The 21,354-nt window shown below is 41.6% G+C and overlaps 1 protein-coding gene and 1 long non-coding RNA gene across 5 annotated transcripts in view; one reads left to right on the forward strand and one right to left on the reverse strand.

Moving 5' to 3' along the window:
* Nucleotides 1-1,482: 1,482 nt before the first annotated feature.
* Nucleotides 1,483-11,674, reverse strand: LOC129783128 (uncharacterized). The gene is made up of 2 exons (XR_008745117.1): nt 11,601-11,674; nt 1,483-3,437 (listed from the first exon to the last, which is right to left on the reverse strand). It is a non-coding gene; the product is annotated as an uncharacterized LOC129783128 (long non-coding RNA).
* A 576-nt stretch (nt 11,675-12,250) lies between these two features.
* Nucleotides 12,251-21,354, forward strand: part of LOC101923076 (A disintegrin and metalloproteinase with thrombospondin motifs 6) — a 166,570-nt gene continuing 157,466 nt past the window's right edge. For 2 of the 4 annotated variants that reach the window (XR_008745112.1, XM_055792875.1), the window contains exons 1-3: nt 12,295-12,758; nt 17,396-17,769; nt 18,549-18,913. Coding sequence is in view for 3 of the 4 variants with exons in the window: in XM_055792875.1 (XP_055648850.1) it covers nt 17,673-17,769; nt 18,549-18,913 (462 nt within the window). In the remaining variant the exon portion in view is untranslated. The other 2 variants (XM_055792873.1, XM_055792874.1) reach the window with 2 other exon arrangements.

Below are 21,354 nucleotides of genomic sequence, written 5' to 3' on the forward strand. Positions count from 1 at the left end.
AACTTACTGTCATAAAATGTGTTGTAAAGGTTAAGTATAATTTTTTTAAATGCTAATTTATTTAAATTTAGTTTCATGAGTGGTTATTGAACACATTTGGCAATCGGCTATTTTCCTGCTAATTGTTGGACCCTGAGAAGATATACATAAATATTCCTTGAGACCCTCTTGCAGCTTCACAGTATTTTATAACCCTCCAGAAAGCCTTTTTCCTCAGGCTTCGGATGTGCTCAGAACCCAATGCTTCAGTGTAGTGCTATTTCCTTAAGCTCAATTAAGTCACTTACTACAGGAAAAGAAAAGCTGTAATCGATTTTCTCTCATGGCCTAAAATGTACTATCAGTTTTTAAGGGAAACTGGTTCAGACTGAGACTGGGCTAGTTGGAAGCTGTTGCTCCTAGAAAACTCTTGGCATGTAAATGGAAGAAGTTCAAGACAATAATGAAGAACAGATCTTCCTTATGAGAACACCCTAGAATAGGATCTTCTATCAGTAGTATCAACAATCAGGAAGGTTAGGGAGTACATCTAAAGACAAAGTGTAGGGTAACATCTATTTTTTTTCCTCTGTGCATGTCTAATTGACAGCTGTTTAATTGGAATTAACACTTCTGTAAATACTAATATTGGGACTCTACCTATGTGTATTCTATGAAATAAGGATTTGCTTAGATTAATAACAGTTTTTAACTCTGCAAAGCTAATGTTAAAAAAAAGCTGGGAAGTTTGATTAAAATTCAGAGCTACCAGCCTGAGTAAAATGAAAATTTGATCTAACCCTCAGTTGTCCATTCTTTGATTGTGACCTTTTAGTGGATAGTCTGACAATGGATAGTTATGAATTTTCTCAGGGGAGAGATACTGACAGGCTTAAGAATAGGTATTGGCACATGTAATTTTATACTGCTTCCCTGAGTCAAAGGTTCAGTTGCTACTAGCCCTTCATAAGCTGCTAATAGCACCTTTTCAAAAGTCAAGTAATTGTGCTGAGCATTCTGTCATGATTTGGAGCCAAAAGTAACAGGGAGTTCCTTGGAACCGGTAGGCTCTTGTTACCATAGTCCTTACCAATATCCCTTCTCTCCAACCTGGATATGTAGTGAGAGGGGCCACATAGGATGGATGGGTCCCAATGATTCAGTACCTAAACGGGGCCTACAAGAAAGCTGGAGAGGAACTTTTTACAAGGGCATGTAGTGATAGGAAAAAGGGGTAATGGTTTTAAAATAAAAGAGGTTAGATTTAGATTAGATATTAGGAAGACCTTCTTTACCATGAGGATGGTAAGGCACTGGAACAGGTTGCCAGAGCAGTTGTGGATGCACCCTCCCTGGAAGTGTTCAAGGCCAGTTTGGATGGGGCTTTGAGCAACCTGGTCTAGTGGGTTGACCTTGGCTGGACACCAGGTGCCTGCCAAGCCACTCTATCACTCCCTTCATCAGCAGAACGGGGGATAAAAAATAAGATTTAAAAAATACAGCTTGTGAGTCAAGATAAAGGCAGTTTAATGAAGCAATAGCAATAAGTTGCACATGCAGAAGCAAAGGAAAACAAAAGATCTTATTCTCTACTTCCCATCAGCAGGCCATGTTTGGACACTTCCCAAGAAGCTTCAGTACAGGTAGCAGTTGCTCTGAAAGACAAATATCATAAATAACAAATGCTCCACCACCACCTTCCTCTCCCTTTCTCTTGGCTTTTATATCTGAGCAGACATCATATGGTATGGAATGTCTCATTGGTCACTTTGGGTCAGCTGTCCTGACTATGTCCCCTTCCAAGATCTTGCCCATCCCCAGCCTACTGGCCTTTGGGGGGGTGGGGAGGGTGGTGGTGTTGGGGAGACAGCCTTGATGCTGTGTGAGGACTGCTCAGCAGTAGCCAAAACACTGGTGTGTTATCACCACCTTTCTAGCTACCAATACAAAGCACAGCACTATGAGGGCTGCTACTGGGATCAGCCAGACCCAATACAATCTTGACATACCTTTAGAGCCATGTTTTTTACCCAGGCAGCAATGTCCTGCCACAATGCAGCAGCCCAGATGGGTTTACCCCTGTGCTGCCAATTCGTCTTCTTCCACTGTTGTAGCCACCCCCATAGGGCATTAGCCACCATCCAACTAGCCCTAGACATTGCTGAACAAGAAGTGGCCAGTATTCCATCTCTATACTGACTCCTGGATGGTGGCTGCTATGGGGCTCAGCCAGACCCAATACATCTGGTCTAGTGGAAGGTGTCCCTGCCCATGGCTTGTTAGTGGTAAATTCACTAGCATACGTTAAAGGACCTCTTGGAAAGTAAAACCATTTAAGACTGTCTTAATGGCTAAAGCTAAAGATTTCAACATTCCTTCAGCTCCTTTTATTATAGGTCAGAAGTATAAAGGCTCACAAGCTGCCTCCCAGGGATTCATTTCTGTGGGAGGAGGTTGTCTGGCACCCAGGGCAACAGGTGCTGGTCCTTCTAATTCAGCTAAAATTGCATTTTTCAGAAGGCCTGTTTGTAGGCTGGCTGCTGAGTTCCAGGGCCACACAATTTTTCCCCCATGGTTAGTGGGATGGATAGTGTGTCCCCAGTGCAAAGTGCAAATCCATAAGGGACTGGTTGTATCTGGTTTGTGTGGCAAGGTTTTGGTAGCAGGGGGTTACAGGAGTGGCTTCTGTGAGGAGCTGCTAGAAGCTTCCCCAATATCCAATAGAGCCAATGTCAGCCAGCTCCAAGACAGACCCACCACTGGCCAAGGCTGAGCCAATCAGTGACAGTGGTAGCACCTCTGGGATAACATACTTAAGAAGGAGGGGGAATCCCCCCCCCCCCAAACCTGCACAACACCAGCAGCAGTCAGAAGAGAGAGGAGTGAGAATATGTGAGAGCAACAACTCTGCAGGCAACAAGGTCAGTGAAGAAGGAGGGAGAGGAGGTGCTCCAGGTGCTGGTGCAGAGATTCCCTTTCACCTTGCAGCCTGTGGTGAAGGCCATGGTGAGGCAAGCCGTCCCACTGCAGCCCATGAAGGTCAACAGTGGAGCAGATAACTACCTGCAGCCTGTGGAGGACTCCACACTGGAGCAGGTGGATGTCTTAAGGAGGCTGTGACCCGTGGGAAGCTCATACTGGAGTAGGCTCCTGGCCGGACCTGTGGAGAGAGGAGCCCAGGCTGGACAGCAGGTTTGCTGGCAGGACCTGTGGACCTGTGGAGAGAGGAGCCCACACTGAAACACATTTGCTGTCAAGACTTGTGACCTTGTGGGGGACCCATGCTGAAGCAGTCTGTTCCTGAAGGACTGCACCCCATGGAAGGGATCCATGCTGGAGAAGTTTGTGAAGAACTGCAGCCCATAGGAAGGACTCACATTGGAGAAGTTCACGGAGGACTGTTTCCCATGGGAGAGATACCACACTGGAGCAGGAGAAGAGTGTGAGGAGTCCTCCCCCTGTAGAGGAAGAAGTGGTAGAGACAATATGTAATGAACTGACCGAAATCCCCATTTCCTGTCTCCCTGCGCCACTGAGGGGGAGGAGGTAGAGAAATCGGTAGTGAAGTTGAGCCTGGGAAGAAGGGAGGAGTGGGGGGAAAGGTGTTTTAAGATTTAGTTTTCATTTTCTTGTTATCATACTCTGATTTTGATTGGTAATAAATTAAACTAATTTCCCCAAGTTGATTCTGTTTTGCTTGTGATGGTAATTGCTGAGTGATGTCCCTGCCCTCATCTTGACCCATGAGCCTTTCTTTATATTGTCTCTCCCCTGTCAAGCTGAGGAGGGGGGGTGATAGAGTGGCTTTAGTAGGCACCTGGCATCCAGCCAGGGTCAACCTACCACACTGTTAATATTTGGTCCAGCAGTATCTAACAATGTTCCTGGACCTAATGGCAACGATCCAGCTTCAGCTGGGACAAGGTGGAGTAGGTTGACTCCCACTGTCCAGATCCATGCTAGCCAGTCCCTGGGTGTTTCCCCTGGGTTAGCTCTGTATCTCTCCTCCAGATCTCTTAACTCTAGGGCAGTAAACCCTCTAGTGGTTGTGGAGGTAGTTGGTAGTCAGGTTTTGTGCCCCTGTGGGTGTGCTCTGTTGTTCAGTCTTGATTACTGGTACCAAGAGGGTCAGAAATCATTTGCATTATCACCTTGCCCTGAGGGGAGGGTATGTGAATCCGCTTGTTTCCAGATATCCTCCCCATCCCAATCTTCATCATACATGGCACAATAGACTTTAACTGGGTCTACTGTAGTAGTTTCCAACCTCCTTCTGTGCTCTTCAGCTTCTGCAATTATCTGGGGCTGAAGTTTTGACTCAGTTTCTTTCATAAACTTTTTTTTCCCCTGGGTATTGTAGACCCTTCCTCCATCAAATAAGTTAAAAACCACTCAGGAATAGTCACAGATCTTTTCCCCCCATGCTTTCAGTTATTGATAATGACTGAAATTAGTCTGTCATAACTTTTTCACATCATTAAACAACAAACATAGCAGGTAAATCCACCCAAAGAGAGGAGACATCCCTGACAAGCACTACACCCATTGCTCTTGCTCTCTTTCATCCTGCCCCTAAATGCTCAGGTACAGCACTTGACCTATTCTTATCTGTTACTGTCCTTTAGCCAAAATTTAGGAAACTAACAATTACCCTTACTTCAAAGTAAGATGTCTGTAATTCCAAGGGGAAGAAAGATAAAAAGCATTGTGACCATTGATACCAATATGTTTATAATTAGATGCACTTCAGAGTCTATGACTTTGACATTAACTTCATCAGCATCAGCTCTGTGACCAAGAGATCATATTTTCAGTTTCATATGCCTCATGCCATATTTATAAATTGGTATGAATGCATCCAACTTATAAAGAAGAGTCAAGCAAAGCCAATTCATTAAAACATTTGTGGAAAAACAAAAGGTAGTGATAATAACAAAAAAGGTTTCACTGCTGAGACCCAAGTATACCAGCCTAGACAAGCAAGTTCTTCCTGGTACTGAAAAGGAAAAAGGCCTAAAAACCTAAAGATCCACCTGAGAAAAGTCTCAGGTAAAAGTTCTGTCCTGCCTTACAAGATTGCTCAACTTGGTTACTGAGGAACCATAGCATGTAGTGCTGAATCGCCCTGTTCTTGCTCACTGTACCCAGGCCTAAGCCATTGTTGGAAATCGCTGTACCAGGTACTAGAAATCATAAATTAGGTAGACACATCAATAGAAGAAAATGGTAACAAGCCAAGATTCATGTACAAGATCCTGGCAGGGTCACTTATAAAAGAAAGTTGAAAAGTGCAACTCTGAGGAAGACCACCTGAGTGAGGCTGAAGGCCGGAACGACCCTCTAAAAATTGATGCCAAGAGAAGACTCTGCCTAAACTCCACCCAGGCCCCGCCTAGACTCTGTCCATCATTAATATGCAATGAGATGTTGTAATTACATGAATAATGTATGAGAAGATGTTGCAATCATGTATGTCAAATGTATAAATTAGCCTGTTTCACACCTGTACTTTGGAGTGAGTTTCTGTGGTGCTAACCACCTCCTCCCCTGCGCAGAAAATAAATACCTTGCTGCTAAAAGTACAGAAAGTCTCTTAGCAGTTTTCTTCATTCTGAGTTTTTTCGGCATCAGTACCAAAATAAGTCTTTGAAAACACTTTGTCCATCTTGACATATCAGATATGGCAATAGTAATCACAAACAAAATTAAAATCAGGAAAGCATCCCACAGTGAGGTCCAACACATGAATGATGACAAACAGACCACCTGTGGATTGCTGTAACTTGTCATCTTTGAGATTCTTTTTTTAATGTCCTGAACTGAAGCTCTGTCACACATATTGGAAAAAATAAGCTTCCTACTGTTAAAGGAAAAATTCACACAGCCGTGGGTACCACTAGGCTTGCTTTAATCACAAATCAGTTAGGCCACCACCTCAGTGAGTGGCAGAGAACAAAGGGATACAGCACAGCTTATATACACTTATCAAATCACTAGTCAATGTCCAAAGTTTTTAGAAGTTTCCTTTGGTCTTGTCAGTTCTGTGAATCCATCACCTGACACTGTCCCAGTTGATTCATCTATTTGATGATTCTATATGAATCTATATGATTCAGTCTCTGCCTCGGTTCCAAGGTCCTCCTTGGATCAAGATCTTCCTTCTGCCTGCTTTAACTCACACAATCCTTCAAGCCCACTTAGTCTTTGAACAAGCAATTCCTATTCATCTATATTAATTTTTCAAAAGATACCTGCGTTTCTGAGAGCACCTGTGTACACAAATTGATCATCTATTGTTTCTCTGTTCTCCTACTGATTAACTTGACTAGGTTTTAGACCAGCCTTGGATTAGGATACAAGGCCTGGTTCTGCCATTTAGCAGCTTCAGCCCTTTAAATTTCTTAATTCAAAATACATTTTCTTTAACACCTACCACCTACAGGTGATGTTTATTCAGATAGTTTTTATTGTATTTAGAAGAATCTCTTGATGGAGTGTAGTATGGCTCAGGAGAAATTTAATTTCTTCCCATCTTTTTAGGAAATCTTCCATTTTCCAGATGCATGTGTTCTCTTAGTCTGTCAGGCTGTCGATAACCTACAAGTCTTCTAAAAGAGGCTCTGGTAAATGATTTGGAGCTTAAAATTAAGGCAACAGTGATCCAAAAGAATGTACCCAGGTTATTTGTATCTTTATTGTCAGCTCTTTAGTGTTCCTATGGGTCATCTGTGTAATGTAAGAGGTTTTAGCATGCTTGATTTATGGCTGCAGGAGTCACAATTCAGACACCTATTTAAAGGTGTGTGGGATTCCAGCTGAGGACAGTATCTCATCTGTCTGTTCTTAAAATATTTGATTGCTTAGTCTGCAGTTTCATGAAATGAGCATGAATCACATTAAAACCATCCTGGAGCTGACTTTTGGTAACCCAGTTTCTACTGGACGTGGTCAGAGACTACAGTCGATACTTGAACAGTAGACATTGTCAGCAATGGCAAACATATTTTATGCTCATATGGGAATTTTTGCACCTCAGTCTTCAATAACTCTTTTCAAGGAATTTATCATAAAAAGAAGTGGTTGCTGTGATTTACTTAGTTGTAGGAGAGATCATGCAGAAGTGTAAGCAGATATTTTTCTTATTTCCTTATTCTGAAGAAGAGGAAACTTCATAATATCCCGGATCAGAGGAAACCAAACACTACATATGTTATCATGGCTTCTGAATACTTGTTTCTATCACTTCAGAGTTATGTTTTTTACTTAGAGGTTGTTTACATCTTATTGCTATCCATCTGAGATATAAGTGTACCTGAGATTCACAGCTGAGCCAATCTTACTAACACACAGAACTGCCCTTGGACTCTGAGATCTTAATTAAAATTTTGTCTGTCAATTCAGCTGATCATAACAGGACAATCTTGAGAAGTGTCAACCAGGCTTCTTGGTTAGCCACAATGAATCTTTGTGTTTTTTATAGAAACCAATAGTGATCAAGATAGATGCTATGACAGCAATGAACAGTTAGGACAGATTTCTTTGCCTTTGATCCTTACTGAGTAAGGTAGTGTTGTACTTGGCTGGGTCTATTAGGCCCATATCTCTCGAATACTGATGCTGCTTAAAACTCTTCACAACTCTGACTACTAATGGTCAGATTAGCCCGAGGCTTCTCCATCTAACCCATATCATATTCTTCCAGTATTCAGCCAGTGGCTGCACCTTTAATATGGTCAAGAAAAAGAAGTCAGTCACAACCCTGTCACCATCCAGGACATGATTAATGGATAAATGATCACCTGCTGAATCATAGGCCAAATCTAGGAGAATGATGCTTTAGGCTGTGACTGATTCAGTAGAAAATCTCAGCCTAAGGGAGCACTACTTGCCATTCAGCTTTGATGTGATACAAATTGGCACATACATGAAGAGGAAAAAATGATGCATTCTACAGTAACGATTCTTCTGGACTATGCATACAGTGTAGAGCCCCTGATTCTTCTCACTTTTCAGAATACATAGTTACAGCAAATTTCATATTGCAAGGATTGATTTAGCAAAATGAACACCTTTTTGCAGGTAGATTAGACAAGATTACAAGGAAGCACAGACCACATCTGCCCTCACAAACTCAACTCTGCAAAATATTACGATTGATAATAACTTACTGTCATCACTTCCTAGTGAATTAACTCAATTGTTCTGGGTAGTTTTTCAACTTTTGATGGTGGCATTAAAATTAAATGTTGTATTTGTCTGCATTTTGCCGCAGGTAAAAGAATTGGGATTTTGAAAGACCGGCATAAAAATTTCTGGATATAAAGTCTTGGCAGAAATATAGATGAGCTTTTTGCTTCTGTTTTTGAGAGAGAACAGGTGATGCTAATGAATACTGCTATGGCTAGTTGCAGACATATAACCTTAGAAAAATAAATGTAGCTTGAAGCCAAATGCATCACTGTGAATTTTGTTTTAGAGGGTCATCAAGGACAACTCAACTCAAAAGGGGTGCATTTTTCTGATTGAAAGTACACTTTGATATGCATTCTCTCTCTGAAATACAATGTGCCAGGCACAATAGTTTCTGCTTCTCTCATTAGCCCTTGAGATGATGGCAAGTGGTTGGTATTAGGCTGAACGCATGGCCCAGGGTAATTTCTAGATATGTTTTTAGATCTCTTCCTGCAAGGGAAGATGAGATTTGTAAGCAATCTGAATTCCAGCTATTTACAAGGAATTGTCAGTGAAAAAGACTGGATCTCTATAGCACCATTACCTTCAAGCACCACTAGAATCTTTTGGTTCAGGGGACTAAAAATGAAGCCCTTATGCATGCACATCACAAGCTTTTCTCCCTATAAGCACAGATAAAGCACAGAACATATAGCACACATAAATGGAAGGTTTTAATGTATTATTTTTTTCCCACTGTATGGTCAAGCAAAGTATTTTAGCAAGCGTATTTTTGTAATTTATAACATCATTTTATATTTAATTTTAAAATATTGTTATTCTCTCCCCAAACACTGCTGGGATATTTCTAAATATGACAGGTTTTTATCCTCAAGTCTTTACTAACCAGATCAAGATATATATTGGGGAAAAAAACCCACACTTTCAAGCATGTCTATCCAAATGTATAGGTAACAAGAATCTTATCTTACAGCAATGCACCGCCCACCAAAGACTTGTAGCTATCTTTTCTATATTTATTTCAGTTAATAGCAAGATTCCTGGAATCAATCCCAAAAATCTCTTAATATATCTAGCAATGTTAAATTCAAGTTTAATATAAATATTTATTTAAACAAAAAAGCATCTTTGCCAATCCTATCAGTTGTTGACTGACATACTAAATGATTCAATGTCCTAAAGTCAAGAGTGCTTAATGTGTTATCTAACTACTTCTGTGTTCAGCAAAGACTAACAAACTGGTTAAGACATTGAGTAATATACTCTGCACTCAATAAACGTGTGATCCTGTCCAGAGCCTGAGACACAGTTGCCCAAATGAGTTATACATACTATCACAATTCACAGTAGAATTCCTGTCTCTGCTACAAAGACTTCTACTTGCAGCAAAGAAAAATTTATGCTAAGAATCTGCATACTACTTTACATGCAAGTTTCTTTTCTAAATAGTTGCAGATCATCAAAACCCTATATAATTTGTACTGATGAAAAAAATTAAAAGTAATAAAATAAGCTTACTATTAAATAAAAATTAAAAAATGAGGTTTAATCTGAAAAATTAATTTATATAATAAAGCAAAACAGGTAAGTCAAACTGTATTGGTAATTCTGTCAGAAATTCTAATCACAGATGGTCAAGAATTTTTAAACTGGAGCCAAAGCATTTCCTGTTTTGACAAAATTACTATTTGAAACATTTTCTCAGCTCCAACAGTGGGTGTAGGCAAGAAAATGTAGTTGTCTGGAACAGGGAATAAATAACTTGTTCTGAGCAAACAGCTGGGTTTTGCAGAGCCCATATATCTTTGCTTTGCTTGATTTAGAGCAGGGAGCTGAATCCATGTGAGGGCCCTAACCAGACAGTGATAAGCTGTCTTTCTTTTTAGCTTCATAAGTATTTAATCAGTTATACACAGTGGAGCAGCTCCAGCCACGGAAAGGCCAGTCTTCCACACCAGAATAGTCCCCAGCTTAGCCATCATACAGCAATGTGAGCATTCCTGGGTCTGATTCAGGCAGAATTTTATTTGAAGGCAGGTCTTTCAAATCCCATGAGGATACCATGAGCATGAGGCAATTTGCTATGATATGTGTCTCTGTTCAAAAGGTTATTTTTAGTCCTGATGTAGAATGGGGAAAAACCTCTCTCTTTACAATCTGTCCTTTCAAAAGGATAGACTCTTCCTGTTCTCCATACCACTGCAATTGCAGAAAAGGTTGAGCGGAACCTGTCACAATGTCCACCCATGGAGACAGATGATGCAGCTAAGGTACACCTGGCTGCATCTGCTGCAGAGCTTGCTCTGTGACTGGTTTATTTATGTGGTTTATTCATCTTATAAATTAACTTGCTGCAGAAGCAGGAACTTTGGAATAGTAATAAAAAGTACTCATTCATACTCAACATTACAAATATCTGTTTTAATTAAGTAGACATATCCAGAAATATACACCATAGCAGTAATTACCCATGCGCGTATATGATGAAGAGGAAACGAGGACCTCGCTCCCTGTGTGTCACACGGCAGTGAGCAGCGCTGCGCCGCCCAGGGCACTCTTCCGCGCTCCTTCCCCGCTCGTCGACACCGGATGGCGCTCTCGGTATGAGCAATTAAACCGGGGGTGGGAAGCAGGTTGACAACGTAGTTTGAGAATAAAGCCTATCTCTCTCTGAATGCCTGTATTCCTAAGGAGCACTGGTTTTACAGTTCCGGTTTTCAATACGCTGCTACTCTCCGAACCACTGTAACATTTGCCCAAAGACTGTAAAAGGATCTCACAAATAAGTGTTTATTGTATTTAGTAGGAAGTTTCAGTATGACTGATGACAAATGCGACTACCTTTTTAAGGGGTTGTGCTTATTTTGTCATAACTACTGTTAAAAGAAATTGCACATACTTATATGTAGAAATCTAATTCCACTATAGCAGTACTTCATATTAAATAATGTGTGCAGCATTTATTTGAAATGGTGAATGCCAGCCACAGGTCTGACTTCATCTCACATGGCACGCAGCAAGCCCTAAGCGACTATTACTATGAGGACTGTTGACTCTGCAGGCTGATCCTGTTCTTTCAATCCTCGGAGAAATCCCAGAGTAGCTGTACTCTTTGACTTTTCACTGTAAATCATCTCCCAGCTCAGCCAACTATTATAGATTCACCAGAAGAATGACACCTACTACCTCCAGCTCAGGAGGAAAACATACACATGCCACTTGGGAAATACTGTTAGCAGAAGCTTGAAACCATAGAACCTAGATTCAGGAAGGATTTTTTTTCTCTTTTTTTTTTTTTTGGCAGTTACAAGAGCAAGTCTCAGATGCCACCCTCTCCCTCCCCCATAAGCTTCTATCCCCGCACCACCATTAGGTTCACTGAACACAAACGATCCGCAGATCGACAAGCTACCCAGTACCATTTGCACCTTTGTCCTGCGTCCAACGGATTCGCCAGATTGGGCTGGTGATCCCACGACACGACGACCGCATTCGGTTCGCCTTGCTCCCCCCACCCCCACCCCACCCAGCGCCACCAGGTTCCTCGCTGCAAATGAAAGTGCTACGTGTGGCCACCGTGTGGTGTGTGGGGGCAGGGCCAGGCCCTGGCCTCGCCGCGGTGGTTACTCATTCGCTGCGCAGGCTTCAGAAACCGCCTCCCCAGCACCGGACGCTCGCCTCCTCTCTTCTGGAAATTATAGGATTTTATTATTTTTCTTTTAATAAAGCTCTTTATGGAACACAAGCCGGGCCGTCGGCGGGGAAGGGGCCGCCCCAGCCCGCTGCCCACCGGCAGCGCCTGCCTGGCGCCAACCGACTGCACACCGGAGCTGTAGCAACTGTGGCACAGCCACCCCAGCACCTCCCTGCCGGTGAAACTAGGCTCCTCGCTGGCGACACTGCCCACGGCACCGGGCATGAGTCACGCCGGGGACACTGCCCCCACTCCCTCCGCCGCGAGGTGCACGAAACTTCCCCTCCGCTGTTTTTCGTTACCCCAACTGTACCCCTGCCCACCCGCCACGTGACGCGGCGCGCATGCGCGGCCACGCCGCCGGTCCAGGGCACATCTGCAGACTGACGTCAATATGCTCTGCGCCGTTCCCCGGGTGAGGCTGCCAAGGTTTTTTGCTGCTGCATTCGGCTTGGCCGGGGGCCGGCAGGGAGAGGAGGTCTGGGGCTACTTCGGCCAAGCTTTCCTGAGTCCTTCCTGCTCTGCCTGTCTTCTCCCCTCCCCTCCCCTCCCCTCCCCCCTCCTCCCAACTGAGATGGTATTCATATGGTATTTTGCACAGAGGAGGCTGCTCGAGAGAAGGGCACCCACCCCAATATAAGCCTGGTTTTCCTTCTTTCTCCTCTTTTTGTTGGAAAGACAAAATGCGCAGGGTGATAGGTTGGGTGAATTGACAGTATCCTTCCTCCTGCCAAGCTAGACCGTTTTCTAAAAACCCCTTTTAGGAAGGCTAGAGATCTTTATTCTGTTGGAGAATGTAACCCTGATGGTTGCTTGCAGAGAGGAATACGGGAAGCGTCCTGTGCAATCTCTATTGTTTGAAACTTTATATCAGAGATTGAAGATGAAAACGGTAAGGAAGATTTCACACTATTCAATGAAACTTTTGCTTTTTTTGTGTCCTGAATAATTGTGCGTGCAGGGCTTTGGGGAGCAGGGAGAAGTTTATGTTGTATTAGGCGAGGTGGATTTGGAGTAATTTCAGATAGAAAACTTTTGAGGATGGGGGAAGGGGGCGCGAGGATTCTCAACCGAAAATAGTGATCTCTGAAATACGGTCTCGAATAGTGAAAATTTTCTTAGATTTTTTTTTTTGTACTTTAATACTAAATCGTTGGTAGAGGGAGAAAAGGAAAGCCAAAGCAACCCTAACGACAACCCACAGCTAATCCAGTTTGATTTAAAAGCCCAGCGTTTTGTCATGCCGCGTCCGGCGCCTGCTTTAACGGTCAGAGAAGTGCATATTTTGTACCGGAGCTCGCAGGGTCGGCGTGGCTGCGGTCCCGCAGCCCGATGCTGGCGGGGATGTCGGGCTCTCACCGGGCTCATCAAGAAGATTGAAGCATGTGGTTTTTATTAACATCGAGCCGCTTAGGATTTGCCAGACTCTTAACCTCGCGGAGCCGTATTAGTGTGTGTGTGTGTCTCTGTAGAGGCCCAGGGTTCAAAGGGCTTTGTTTGGTAGGGGGAGGTAAGTGGGTTTCCGCTCCTTGATGATGTGTCTGTACAATGGGGGGGAGGGGAGACAGAGATTGACTCTTGGTTTTGTTTGGGCCAAACGCCAAGTGTCTGGGTCACACGCATTTTATCTAAATAGATTCAGCGCTGCTGTCTGGAAACGGACTGCTGAAAGTTAACTTTAGGATCAACTCCACCACAGCAACCAGACTCTTCCCTTCAGTCTCTCTAGGGAGGAGGGTGTGGTTTGCTTTTTTTTTTCTTCCCCCTTCCCTTCTGAATTTTCTTTGAGGGATGTGTATCTGGTGACCTCCAACTTCAATACTAGTATTTCCCACTAAGTTTGTTTTTTAAAAAAAACTTGTGTGTGCAGACGATTGTTTGTGTGAATATAATATGCATGTGTATACCTGTTGGGCTGTACGTGTAGACATTTTTCTAGCTTGTTTTGGGTTTTTTTGTTTGCTTTTTCGCCTCTCTTCCCCCTCTTCCCCCCCCCCCCCCCCCTTCGAAATACAATGACAGCTGATCCCTTGGCAAGGGCATAGGACAGGCATAGATGGGAAAGGCTGTTCAACCAACAGCAGCCCTGACCCCGCCGGGGGGCTGCTGACTGCGCCGTACATCGGGGCACACACACCAGCCCATGTATTATTCACACCTTGGTTTCTGATTAATACTCGGGGAGGAAAGATTCGTCCTTTCCCTTTGTACGGTCCCCGCAGCCGTCCCCCCCCGCTTTCCCCAGCCTCCTCCCCGTCACCCCCCGGGCCCCGTTTCTTTTCACCAAGCCCTTCCAAGCGCGGTCTTTGCATCGCTATTTATACCTGGGAAGCTCTTACGAACACGACTAATCCCCGGCTTTTGAAGCCCTATAACGCTTTTCATGGCCAGTCCTGATATTTGTAATTAAATTTGTGTGATTGATGCCCGCCCTCCCTATTTCCTTAGCAAGCACTCGTACTGCCGGTGCTTGACACGGTGTTCTCTGCCGCCTGCCCTGACTGAGGAGGGCAGGAAGGGGTGAAGTCTGTGCCCTCCACCCCCCCTCCCCCACGGGCCGAGCCGAGCCATGCTATTGAGGTGGGTTGTGGTAACACCCCCACCCCTGTGAGCGGTGGAGTAGTTTCTCGCTCGAAGTGTTTGTCGGTTCTGTCCCAAAGCGTAACTCCCGGTAGGTCTGTGTAATCCGGTGCTGCTGTTCCGTGGTGTTTCGGCACCTCGGCTGCTACCACAAGACCTCGTCATCGCCAAGCGCGCGAGAGCCTGGTGGTTCTGTGGTGGATGCCCCTGGTGTGGATACCCCAGTACCCTGGGGGTGGTGCAACCGTGGCTATCCCTAGGTGCGGGAATGGGGAGTAGTCTTCCTGTATGTGTTTATGGCCTTTTTTCCTTTCATTGAATTTTGGTGGGTAGGAAGCTCATGGCACCAGTGACAGGACTGCCACGCTGTCATCAGTGCCTCTGCAGAAATGCTAGTGCCACGCACCCGCTTTGTCGTTGGCATCCTGGATTTTGAAAAACATCTTGTACTCGACAAAGATTTTATAATTAGTCAGGAACTGTAGTTTTCAGTAAATGTTCAGAAAATGGAACCATACCTGCCCTTACTGTGGGTGAGCATGTAGTTCAGCCATGAGTCAGAGGAAATGCTTTTTATTGTAAGCTTAGTGTTGACAAAATGCCTCATCTTCACCACAGTCAAAAGTGGAATGCTGAATATGTGCTATCTAGGCAGACAGAAAGGAGGATATAGACAGTCGATACTTTGAGGTTTCCTACCTAACTTCATACTGGAAGTACTATATCTGGAGTTACCAGAGTGCTTTATCCTTCATGTCCATTACTACTCCTTAATTCAGAGCATTAATACTGCTATGTGTGGTCTATTTGTGTTAGTGGTTGAGCTGGATATAGTACTTCTGGAAGGGAGGCCAAAAATTCTTCCGAAACTTTCAGCAAGCTTAATGTGAAATATTTTTATTGTGTGAAACTTAAAATGAGGAAGGTTGTTTTGAACAGACTCCTGAAAAGATACTTAGATGCAGGTGACTTGGATCTTGTTGACCAAGGCTTAACATGGGCCGGTGGTATCTAAATAATGGACACTAAGTTTACTTTAAGTATTTTGAGTTACATAGCACCTTAGGTGCTGTAGTTGCAGGAGATCTTAATGTTAGGGTAATTTATGATCAGCCTAACAGGCTGAACATGAGCTCCATTATGATTTTTTTTTTTGGCCGAGTAAAAGCTGTGAGGCAGTGTTTATCTCTATAAACGGCAACAATGAGCCATTACTGGACTACTGTGTCCAGTTCTGGTGTCTGTGCATGTAAAGGGATGCTGACAATTTGGAAAGGGTTCAGAGAAAAGCTGCAGAAATAATTAGACATCTGGAAACTGGTTTTTATGGAGTGAGGTAAACCAAATAGGTTGAGCTGTTTATCAGGAAATGTCGAGATACTTGTATCAGATTATAACTATCCATGCAAGGAGAGGAAAGGAGATTGTTAGCAGACAGGGTAAAGCAAGATTCAGTGACTGGAATTTGAAACTGGATGTTCTCACATTGGAAATAAGGCACATTCTTTAGTATATGAATGTAGCTGAAGAGTATGGAATTGATTATGTCTCTTCAAAACTTGTAGAAGTCTAAAAGCTGTAACTAAATGTTAGGTAGGAAATAAAGGTTTGACATGGAAGGCCAGACCAGAGATTTTATTAATATCCTTTGAGGCCTTGCCACATGTGAATGGCATCACTAAATCCTTATGCTTCCTCAGGAAAAAAAATTAAACTATTAAGTCCAAGCTATGCTTGCAAAGTATCTTTTATTCTCTACAAACCCAATTAAATCCTGTGTGCTGTCTTGAAAGATATTTAAAAAGTAGGTATTGGAATGATCAGATTAATCTCATTTACGTGGTAATAATTGGATGCATTTCAAATTGGTTAAGAAGTTTCCTAATATTCACTGTGATGTTAGTAAATAGGCTTCGCGTGACGTTGATTTCTTCTTGAGATGACATGCTATGATTCTTTAACCTTTACAAACAATCTGCTGGCTGCAAGGGTATTACCTGTCTTGAATGAATGTTGTAAATCACTCCCAGAATCTTAAAAAGGCAAATTTATCTGGTGCATGTATAAATGACTGAGTATGCTTTTGGAAATTTGTTTTTAAAGAGTTTTCCCTTCTCAGGTGTTCTGTTTCTCAGTTTGCCTCTGCAGAATTTGCTCCGTGCACAGGTGTGCTGAGAGTGCTTAAGAGGACTGATTAGTACCAGCTGACACAATACATGGTTCTGTATCCCATGATACTGGACTGTTAGTTGGCTGCATGGACCTTTCATTTAATCCCTGGCCACAGCTAAAGCTGCTTTTTAGTATTACTGCAATAGTGTTTTAAATGCAATAAAAAAAAAAAATGTGTGGAGAAAATAACATGTTATTTGCCTCAATCCTGTGACCTGCAAAATGCGAATGAAAATATATTCTATTACATCAAATAGTAGTTAATATGGATACAACAAATACTTGAAAACTTAGAATGTCTATGATGAATAGTTTCAAATACAGAAATTTTTTTTTTGGTAAATAACAAAATACGTGCTGCGGAAAGATCAGATAACTGTACTTTGGATTCTTTCCTAGGTTCTTCCTTTGTCTATCAGTGTATTGGGTCTAGTTATTTACTGCTGAAATCAATGAGTGCATAGCATTGATTATAGCTGGAACAAATCTGAACAGTATTTGAGCAACAAGAAACCTTAATTTTATGAATTCTTATTCCCATTTAATGTAAAGCAGATATGTGCATCTTAAGTTGTATGGAACTAGTAGTTCAAGGTTAATGGGAATTCATGGGTTTTGTAAGGTTGTGACCTTGGACCATGAAAATGATAACGATTGAATATTATTTCAAAATGTTATATTTCTTAGTTTGCTATGATGGCTTAGTGTTTTGCAGTATAGATCTGTTTTAATAGAAATAATTTCCTTGACTCATTTATTTATTTATTTATTTTTCAGGAAAAGAAATGGAGCAAGTTCAGTTAACTGTCCAGTCTAATGTCTTACTTACAAATACTTATTTTGAATTGAGAAAATGACTGCAAATATAGAAGAAAATACAGGTTGTTGGAAAAGAATACCTGTCAAAAAGTAAAACATCCAATAGTTAATTTGGAAGTAGTATAAAATACATATAACTGTTATGGTGTGATTCTGGAGTGGAGCTAACTCTATAGCACGCAGGTAGCCCTCCAAGGAGTGTATGGGGGAAAGCAGCTTTCTGTTTTCCTAAATTATGGAATTTTTTTGGAAGATGTGGACATGGATTTTGAGCCTAGTCATGGTTTCATCGGGATTTCACAGTGACAACAGCCTTTCATATAGTTCTCAAGGTAGGGGTCAAACCTCTAGCTGAAAAGAAGCATAGATTTTTGCATTGCATTTGGGTAATATTTTCTAAACCACATTTATATAATTCATAAGTTCATATGGACTCCGCTCTTAGTTTTATCATGATTCATTGTCATGGAAGTTTAAATACAGCAAATCTGATTAACTTGTTGTTTTAATTTGGTTTTGTCTCCTTTTAACTGTAGGAAAGACTTGCAAATTAAACCTAGTAAAATGTTGTATTTGATAATACTTTAGAGACTTGCTGTAACATCATTAACGTGTTTTTAAACTAGGAAGGATCTAATCTTACTTTGATACTTTAATGTTTATAGGTTTTTAATGAAATGAAGAGCAGTTGTGTTTTTACAATATTGTACTTTTTATTACTATTGTTTTTAATTTTGCAGGTGGATCTAATAACTTTTGTCTTTGAATGATATCACTGGGAAGAATATGTCCTCCTTAGGTAGAATTTAGCCCCAAATGTTTACATGCTTTGGGTAAATAGGAAAAAGATATGTAATAAAAACCTTTTGTATTTGCAGTGATATCAGGTTAATAGGAAACTGAATATGTATTCTTGAGTTAGAAAGAAAGAAAATAATGGTTTATTTAGTAAAACTCTCAATCTTGCATTTATCTGAAAATTACTTACTCATTAGGGTGATGAGATTTAGCCAAATATGGTTTATATTTATACTACTACTTGTTGTTTCCTGTTATATTTTCTTCTCTTCTATGCCCGCTCCCTGGATTGTCTTACCTTGTGATTACAAAGAGGAATTCCTGTCTTACCTTGAACACTACCAGCTAACAATCCCAATAAGGGTTGATCAAAATGGAGCCTTCCTCAGCTTTACTGTGAAAAATGCTAAACCTTCAAGGAGGAGGAGAAGTACAGACCCTTATGACCAAGAACTGGCAGCATCTAAATTATTTTTTAAACTTTCTGCCTATGGCAAGCACTTTCATTTAAACCTGACTCTCAATACAGATTTGGTGTCTAGACATTTTACAGTAGAATACTGGGGGAAAGATGGACCTCAGTGGAAGCACGACTTTTTAGACCACTGTCATTACACAGGATATTTGCAAGACCAACACAGTACAACTAAAGTGGCCTTAAGCAACTGCAATGGTCTGGTAAGTGCACATTGCATGTTCTAGTATAATAGTGTGCTTGTCTCTTTTTAAATTACAGAAGAACTACTTAATTGGCATATTTTTCAGTTCTTTGAGTCCCTGTTAGAAGCGAGTAGATGGGAAGGTGCAAAAAAACCCTAAAACCTGGCCTGGGTCCTGGGGAAAAGTTTTTCAAGATAAATCGTAAGTACGAAGACCCAATTTTGTAGTCCTTTAGCAGGCAACATTTTCAGTGTTTACATTGTCTGCACTAGGGCTGCAAGATTAGGTCTGTGCTGAGATCATTTCAGGTTCTAAAAATGTTACAAACTCAAGGAGGCAGAGAAAAACAGGGGGTCCTTTAGGATGCTAAATCTCTACAGAGAGACATTTATTGAACTGAACATCTGCTTGCTGTTTTTGAGAATTTGGGTTTAGAAACCTTAAGTAACAGAGAAGAGAAATTGCTTGGTGTAGAAATCATCATTGCCATAAATTCAAAGAGTGAAGAAGAGAGTAGATCCTTTGCAAGTACCAGCATCAGAAAGCAATTTACCTTTTTTAGAGATATTTTGTTTACAAACCATAAACAGTTGTGTTTAAAAGTAGGATTAGAAATTCTTATCTCTTTTATTGTTTATCTGATGATCACATGACAGTAGTACTTGCATGGGAAAAAGCTGCATTTATTCCCAACAGAAATTAGAAAACAAATGCAAAAAATTAAACCCCAAAATATTGAGTAATGTAATACTAAAATAGAAAGGCATGACTAGAAGATACTAAATAAAGAGCCTAGTAATCTCTCTAGTAAAAAATATATATATTGTAGTTATTCATTCTGGTTTTAATTATAGTAGAACACTGGTCAATCTTCTTGTTAAGAGTAGACAGATCTAACTAATTGCTAAAGGGAAAAAAAAGATTACACATACTTGCTAAACTAATTCCTATTTATCCTTGGAAGTGTTATTGAATAATGCATCTTGGGATGTTATTTATGAACAAGAACCTGCTGCTTCAGACCTAGATAGGATGCATTATACCCAGCTATTTGTGATGTCCTTGTTACATTCTAGGTTAACATTTTGGAGTACTCTTAAGAATTTAGTGGGAATTTCCAGGGCTAGGTGACACTCTTGAAGAAATGTAGTTAAAATGGTGTTCCATTGAGTGTAATATAGCAGTTTGGTTAATGCAGACTTGCAGATGATAGGTCTGAATGTAGTACAATTTTCAGTTTGATTTTGCAGTTCCTATGTAATATTTTTTGTCACAGTTACTTAAGTCTCTTAATATACTAGATCATTTTGCTTTAGAGATCTTTTCAGCTAAAAATACTATGGAGAGCAAATCCCTGCTTTCAGGATTCTCTTCTTTAAAAGAGGCTGCATATTTCTGTCTCCAGAGTTTCTGCCAGTTGAGGCACAGACTGGTTGGCCCCCTTGGATCTTGCAGTCTGTGCCACAGTGCTCCTATTTTGGTTCTTCTCTAACCTTGGCCAGGGAGTGAGCCAAGAAGGCCTGTTCTTGCCTTAGCCAACCCTTGCTTTCCTTTCATGTTAGGAAAACAAGAGTGGGATGAAGTAGGAAAAGAATAATCCATGTTTTCCTATCAGCTTTCTGCATCTTTTGCTCCTCATGGCACTTCTTTTCTTCAAAGAATTTAGTAGCATGGTAGATGTTGCTTCTAAATGAAGCCCTCTTGAGGCAAAGCAGAATCCTGTTTGTTTGTGGGTTTTGGGTTGTGGTGGGTTTTTGGTTTTTTTTTTGTTTGTTTCTGTATTTCAGGCCCTGAGGTGACTTTTAGCAGTCCTATTGCTGCATGTTTTCTCTCTGCCCTCACTCAGCCTATCTGTTTTACTGGAGTGAAGCTGTCACTCTGTGGTTCAAGGTGTCAGTACGTTAACTTGGTCTGTAAGTTAACTTTAATGTGGAGTGCTTCCCAGTTAAATAGTCATCTTTGCTTTTAGCTGTTGTCAGCTCTTCCATATTTCTTCCAGGTATTCCTGGTCTAGATTAAGGCAACCTCAGTTCTCTGGGCACACCATGACTGACACTCTGAGTTGTTGGTTATGCCTCTTACTTGAGACTGCAAGCGTCAGGTGTCCACTGCAACTCCTAGAAAGGCTGTTACAAGTATGTGATGCTTCAGTCATGCTCTGGAAGCAGCAGCAGGGGTGACACAAGGCTCTTTCTCAGAGAGGCAAGGATTCTGCAAAGGGGTGCAGTGGTAGACTGTACTCAATATCATCCTCTACTGTACAGAAATTCTTCTGTCATACAGTGTTGGCAGGGCCTTCCAGAGCACTGAGTGTAGGAGATACCACTCCGTTCAGATAAATCTGTCATGGTTATTTTTAAATGGTGATTCTTACTGACCAATATTTTGGCAGTTGAATCAAGGACTATGCAGAATAGGACTGTCTTAACATCTGTTGCAGAGCCAGTCGTTTTAAGCTG

Source organism: Falco peregrinus, chromosome W (assembly GCF_023634155.1).
Source record: "Falco peregrinus isolate bFalPer1 chromosome W, bFalPer1.pri, whole genome shotgun sequence".
In the NCBI taxonomy this organism is placed as follows: Eukaryota; Metazoa; Chordata; class Aves; order Falconiformes; family Falconidae; genus Falco; species Falco peregrinus.